This window comes from Arachis hypogaea, chromosome 6 (assembly GCF_003086295.3).
Source record: "Arachis hypogaea cultivar Tifrunner chromosome 6, arahy.Tifrunner.gnm2.J5K5, whole genome shotgun sequence".
NCBI classification, from domain to species: Eukaryota; Viridiplantae; Streptophyta; class Magnoliopsida; order Fabales; family Fabaceae; genus Arachis; species Arachis hypogaea.
The window spans coordinates 110132306-110139275 of NC_092041.1; the positions used below are offsets into that span (position 1 = coordinate 110132306).

General features: G+C 34.0%; 1 protein-coding gene across 2 annotated transcripts; it reads left to right on the top strand.

The window, feature by feature from the left end:
- The first annotated feature begins 206 nt into the window (after positions 1-206).
- LOC112755639 (uncharacterized protein At2g24330) lies at positions 207-4815 on the top strand. 2 transcript variants are annotated; one of them, XM_025803858.2, is made up of 6 exons: positions 208-427; positions 613-935; positions 1267-1411; positions 2269-2378; positions 3603-4026; positions 4173-4815. In XM_025803858.2, the coding sequence occupies exons 2-6, from the start codon at positions 636-638 to the stop codon at positions 4442-4444; spliced, it is 1251 nt and encodes a 416-aa protein (XP_025659643.1). In that variant the 5' UTR covers positions 208-427; positions 613-635; the 3' UTR covers positions 4445-4815. The 2 variants fall into 2 exon arrangements, with proteins under 2 accessions (XP_025659642.1, XP_025659643.1); XM_025803857.2 differs by having other exon boundaries at positions 207-935.
- The last annotated feature ends 2155 nt before the right edge of the window (positions 4816-6970 follow it).

The window sequence follows — 6970 nt, forward strand, 5'->3', positions numbered from 1 at the left end:
AGGAAATTAGTATTTTTGTTAGTGCCGGTTTGTTTGTTCAGCCCATAACAAAAAAAAATAATAACAATAATAAATAAATTAAATTTACTTGATAACTTTTGATAGTAGGTTAACTTTTAAAGAGTGTTGCTCTCCCTACTTTACCTGGAGTGCACTAGCTTTCGGCATATCTATATGGCTAGGCTATATCACAATTTCACACCATCATTGGGAGCGTGAAGTACAAGGTGCGTGGCACGCTATGCCGTGTCCCGCGTGTGGGAAAAGGCATTAAGCCATTAACTAACCCCCCGAAACGGAAACCCAAAAACCCGTTTTAAAAGCCTCTTGCTTCCCACTCTGGTTCCCTCCCCCTCGATCTCCACCTAAGATAGATCCACCAACCACAGTACCTCAACCCAAGATTCTCGAACCTTCTCAGATCCAAGTTCGTTAATCCCACTTTCTTTGTCTCACTCATTTTCCTTCTCATTCTTAGTCGCTTCTTTTCCCTAACGAATTGCTGACCTTTCACTTACTCGCAAGCAATACGGTGCCGTATCATAGCTAACAGCGAAATTCAGTCAACAAAACCCTAATTAGTTGTTTTTTCTATTTTGTTTGAGGTTTTAGGGAAGAAGAAAGAGGGGAAAAGAATGGGTGAGAAGAATAAGGTAGTTGGAGAAGGTGAGAAGAAGACAGAGGAAAGTGTTGGTGCCACTGCTGTTGTTGGTGAAGGAGAGGAGGAAAAGAATACGAAGAAGAAGAAGAGTAAGAAGCAGGGGTTAATTTCTCGAATTTGGAACGGGATTTTCAGAAGACATAGCGATGATTTCGAGAAGAGGCTGCAGTATATTTCCAAAGAGGAAGCTGCGGTTATGGCCAGGGTCAATCGGAGAAACCGGTCGTGGCGGAGAACTTCGCGCCAGATCATCATAATTTCTGTTATATTTGAGGTACATTTTCCATTGCTGGATGAATGGGTTTATCTTTGTGTGTTTTTGTTTGTCATGAATCATTTCTCACATGAATTTGTGTATTTTAACATGCCATTCTATGCTAGAGTTTCTTTGAACTTGAAGTGCGAAAAACTACAAACTACGACTCATGGTAGCTATCTCAAAGATCAAATTAAAAATATAAAACTTTTGACAGTATAGGGATATGACAGAATAGAATGGAGTCACCTGATCAGTGTAGGTGGCCCCCTATATAGTGGGAAAAGATGTTCTTCTCTTAATTGTTTTGAAATATGACGATTTGGATTTAAACGATTTCATCTCCCAGGCCGTTGCTGTAGGTTTCGCAATCATGACAACTAGATCAATGGATATGAATTGGAAGATGAGAGCAATCCGAGTTTTGCCAATGTTTCTTCTGCCTGCCTTGTCATCTGCTGTTTATTCAACGTATGTCAGCTTCATAAGGATGCGTAAGTGTTGAAATGTTTACAGCTAACTTGTATCTTGCAAAGTTGCAATAGCTACTGTGTTTTTCTCTTCTTTTTTTCTTTTTCTTTTTCATCTAGATAAGATTGGAGTGGTTTGTATGTCTAATTTACTGTAATTGAGTTTATTCAAGTTTTGCTGAATTTGCAGTTTGTGTCTAGGACAAGAAATGCTCCTCAAATTTAATGTGTTCCAATTCTTACTGCCAAATTTGATGGCTTCTGCAGTTGTAGATTCTTCTGATCTTGTTTGTGATACAATTTTCAAATGAAAAGAGATCTGAAGTTTTCAATTTCATTAGAATTGCTGCTATCATTTGTATTCTAATAGAACGTATTATAGTTATTCTTTCTGAATTAGGGTGATAAGGATTCAAAGGGGAGTCTTTTGTGCCATTTAATTCAACAAACTTGTCTTGCTAAGCTATTGCGTTCAGTTACTTATCTATGGCAGTGGAAAAGTATGTGGGTACTATAATGGATAGATGCTTTTTAAAAATGAATTTCTGTGTGCTTCTAGTTGATTCCGACAGTGTGATATTGCAGCTAATGCTAGTAGAAGTGTTTGATCTTGATAAGTTTTTATATTCATTTGAAGCTTGGAAGTGTGTGCACAAATATCTAGAATGGATCTTCTGGGTAGAGACAATATGCTTGAAGCAACAGGATTTGATATTCAGCTTCATAATGAAGAAACTTGTTCCTATGATTCTGATGATTGTAGCGTTGGATTTCTGTTTGATAATTCAGTTTTTTTGCAACAGATGCATGTTTTTAGGATTTGGTAGATCATCATGTGCTGATCATTGTTGCTGAATATTTATATAAATGTATTTTTATAGGTGATCGCAAGGACCAGAAAATTCTTGTAAAGCTTCGGGCTGAAAGGCAGGCAAAAATTGATGAGCTCAAAGAAAAGACAAATTATTACATTACTCAACAACTCATTCAGGTGATTGTTTGAGGCAACAATTTTTAGGTGTATTTCAATAACTTCATTCCATGTTGCTTGAAACAGAATGAATGTTTTTGTTTGGGTTTGTACTGGTCTGTCCATTTTCCTTAATATCAAAATCTCTGGCTAACTATGGTGCATCTTTAAGAAATATCTTCTCATGTATGCAAATGCCATCAGATTTAACCATGTGTCTGATGCATTTGCATAACCGTGTAGTCAAATCTGGTCAACATTTTGATTGGGTTACAAATATTTCCTCCATGACTTGTCCACCTGATAAGAAGCAAAGTCTGACCTTCCTTGTCCCGATGGAAGGCCTGCTGGCTGGTACTGCTGCCACAACGACTCTTGCCACTATTCACCCAAAAATTGTCAATAATGAAAATGACATAATTGTTCTTAGGAACAACTAATAATTACTAATCATCTTCCTTTTCTATATTTGTCAATTTCTCATTTCATTTTTCTTTCCATTTGGCTGCCCAATTTCACATTGTTATTTTCTGTTGAATATGAAATTTCTGCTTGTCTATTTCCGGCATGGCTACGTTTTTTTTCTCTGGCATTTGTTTTCATTCTATGTTTGGATTTGTTAAGATTACCTTTCTTCGTTATGTTCTTTCTAACATTTAGTCATTTAACTAGTGACTTTTTGGTGGTCATGTGGGGATTGATTTGCGTTACTTCTAGTTGAGATTATCATCAGTATAAAGAAGGCACTTTTGTGGATATAAGTACCATTTGTACTCTCAGATTATATTTTGCCTGAATTTTGCACTCAACATCTATTACGTTATATTGATGTTGTCAAAACATCTAAGACCTATACATGACGTTGCTTATAAAACTTTGCACCCAATATTGATGATGTAAGGGCTTAGTAGCCTCTTTGTAGTATGAGGCATACCAAATGGGCTAAGGTGTTGGACACAATGAAATTTCTTATACTCATATTATTGAGTTCTGTCTTTATTTATTTATCTTTCTCCCCTTCTCTAAGAATCAACAATGTGAGCATGTCAATTATGTTAGTTGCTAACAGTGAGAAAATTTTCTTTTAAGGGGAAAAAATTAATGGTATCACATATAACCAATTCGTTTCAATTTAGTATAGTCCTGTGCTTTGAATTGTATAACTTGGAAGGCAACTTAGGATGGTGGTTGTTTGCAACTGCTTTAATAATGCTGTCCATTTAACTTAGTTTGTGATCTACACAGAGATATGACACAGATCCAGCAGCAAAGGCAGCTGCTGCAACTGTTTTGGCATCCAAGTTGGGTGCAGATTCTGGCTTGAAAGTATACGTGGGAGATGAATCTAACTCTGCTGCTCCAACAGGGCAGAGCATTGATGCTGAGCCTGCAAGGTCTAGTGGACTTAGAAATCGGAAAACAGTGCATTCTAGATCCATTAGTTCTGGGACATCTACTCCAAATGTTCCTGATCAACAACTAGTTGGTGCTGCCGGAACTGATCAAACTCATACTTCTGAGCACAATCAGCTTGTAGTTGTTGAACATCACCAACCTCAAAGTTCAACATCACAAGATGGGTGGATTGCTAGAATCGCAGCATTGCTTGTAGGTGAGGATCCAACACAGTCATATGCGCTCATATGCGGTAACTGCCATATGCATAATGGTAAGTGCACTGGATTTTATTTCATGTTTCTGGGTTTGGCTTTTGTCAATGTATATATATTTCCTTGAAAAATGGTGGTGTAGCTGCCAATTGTGTCATGAATACAGTGGCAGGAAGAGTGTTTTTATCTGCTTGTGTTTCTTCAGGTCTTGCTCGGAAGGAGGATTTCCCATTTATTACTTACTATTGCCCACACTGTCGCGCCTTAAACAAACCAAAGCAATCAGATGAGCGTGTCTCTAGTGGTAACTCCCCAAATATGAGGTTTCCAAACACAGATGATGGTGAAGCAGTAATTAAAACTGTTAGTGCTTCTGCTGCTGACAGCATAATCAAAAGCAATAATCCCTTAGATACTGCTACCCCTGAGATTGAAGAAGTATCCGAAGTGGCTAGTTCAGGGGAGAAAAATAGTTAAGGGCAGCCTCATTTAGTCATGGCCTGTTGTTGCGAGCTGTCTTGCCCCCCTTATCTCGGGAAGCTGACCAACTATGAGTATGTTCGGTTGGGGTGCTAAAATGAGGAGTGATTTTTCATAAACGAGTTTGATGTGTAAAATTATGCACGAAGCTCATTCATGAATTTGTTACTCAATTTTTACCCTCCAACCAAATATAAAGGAAGCAAGTATGGATATTGTTTCCCTTGTTGGTTCTGTAATAGGAATAGTGTTGATATTATACTGAGAATTGTGAAACTGTGATTTATAATTTATAGATTACATGTCTCAACTTGTGACTCGACAATTTTGGCGAATTTTTTTACTGAAAATATTTGTTCGTTGAGGCATTCCTTTTGTTTACCTCTTGGACTTCATCAGAGAAATTTTGGGGACAATGATGTTGGAAATTGATTGAAAAAGAAGACTGAAATGTGAAATGTTAAATTATCCAAAGAGATATAGTCTACAACCGGCAAGTTGTATTATTTGACAGTTTACCTGTATTTTACTCTTGTTTTTTTTTGCGACTACACACTCACACTGCTCACTTTTTAGCCTTTGAGGCTTTGAATGGTGATGACAAATCACAGAATGTTCCCCTACCTAATGGTGGTGTAGTAGAACCATTTTTTGTTTGTGACCAAAGGTGTAATGAGTTAGTGTGAATGCTAGAACTGATGTATTTGGATTTAGATTGCCAATACGTGCTGCTTTTTTGAATGCAAAAACCAAAATTAGCTATCAGTATAAAATACATGTTGAAATACAAATACACATTGAAAATAAATTAAATTATACATGTATTTATATACAAATACATTGGTGGTTGATTTTAGTGTACGACGGCAGTCCTTAAATCCTAATTGAAGGAATTAAAGCATAATTGTTAAAATCGAACTGGTGATCAAATTATTGATTTATTAGTTTATTAATTTAATCGATAAATTTTTATTTTTATACCATAATAACCATTATTTTTAAAATTTTTAAATAACTAATTAATTATTTTATACCTATTATATTGTTATACACTATGTGCAATTATTGAAAAAAATAACATTAGTAAATATTATATAATCATAAAAAATTGTTATAATTAATAAATTTTTTTGTTTTTTTGTAAGTATTTAATAAAATTTATATTTATAATAATTATTCATAATTAAAAAATATAATTACTTTAAAAATGAGTGAGTATATAATTAAAATAATAAAAAATAATTTTATACTTTTTTATTATATATTAATTAAATAGCATATTTATTAATAAAAAGTATAAGAGCTTGGTGACAAGCTGGAACCTTGAGTTCGAACTATTCTCTCTGAAATTTGAACTATTCTCGCTGAAATTTTAAAGTTTTCTTTGGGAACTGGTTCTTGCTAGTTCTCACCAGTTTCATGCTGGTTTTCAACTTTAAATGGTCTTAGAGCTGAAACTGGATCCGTTTGAAGTTTGATTTGCTAGTTTTTTGGTTAAACCTCCAACTCAAAAAATAAACAGAGAGAAGACAAAGTTTATCACAAATTTTCTCAATTCCTCTAATAGAAGGAGCGACTAACACATAAATTTAACACATAAAACAAATATAGAGAAACCCTAAAAACTCTGGTATAAGTTTTTAATGGTAGAATTTCTTATTCCATACGCCTGACGCCTCTAACTACATTGCTTTACATTGTGAAGTTACAAATTTGAGGTACCAAATCCTTAGTATTTATATAGGCAACTAATAAGCACAACTTGACAAAAAAGATCCACCACATATCCATGTAGAAACACAAGTTAACACTTGGGTTACAATATGCATATGAATACACAAATTGCATTCACAAAAGTTTCTCATTTAGAAATGTAATCAAGCCACTAACCATCTATGTGTGAAGAACACATGACTTCTAACTTCTTGCATTTACAACCAAAGAACAATTTCTATTTGATGTTTGTTCATTTGAGATTCATGTTCAATTTTCTCCAAAACCACCGTAAAACTTGAAGTTAGCCTATTTAATCAAACTTTAAACAACTGTGACAAATACCTTTTTTTTTTCAAATTTCTATCATTTGTAGATAGCCATAATTTGATCACCTTTCATTCAAATTTATTTTTATTATTTATGTATAATATGTTTATTGTATAAGTGTAGTTGATAAAAATAATAAAGGAAAGACTTAAGAAAATTGTTATTTTTTAAATCATATTTATTTATGAAGTATATCATATTTATTGGTTTATACTAAATATATATTTTATATTTTTTTTTTGTTCAACATTCATATTCATTATTTGTTTTATCAGGTTTACCAATTTATACAAAATATATCTATTGTATTTGTTTTTATCCAAGATTCATGCTTATTTGTTTATGTAAATCGTGTTTACCAGTTTGATACAATACATGAAAGTTAAAAAAGAAAAGAAAAGCAGAAGAGAGGAGAAAAAGAAAGAAAGAAAGAAATGAAGAAAAGAAGAAAGAGAAATGTCCATGTTGATTTTGAAAATT

Coding starts and splice junctions, on each gene's coding strand:
- LOC112755639 (XM_025803857.2), top strand. CDS start 636: ATGGGTGAGAAGAATAAGGTAGTTGGAGAAGGTGAGAAGAAGACAGAG. Junction 1,412..2,268: donor TGTCAGCTTCATAAGGATGC/GTAAGTGTTGAA, acceptor GTATTTTTATAG/GTGATCGCAAGGACCAGAAA. Junction 2,379..3,602: donor TTACTCAACAACTCATTCAG/GTGATTGTTTGA, acceptor TGATCTACACAG/AGATATGACACAGATCCAGC.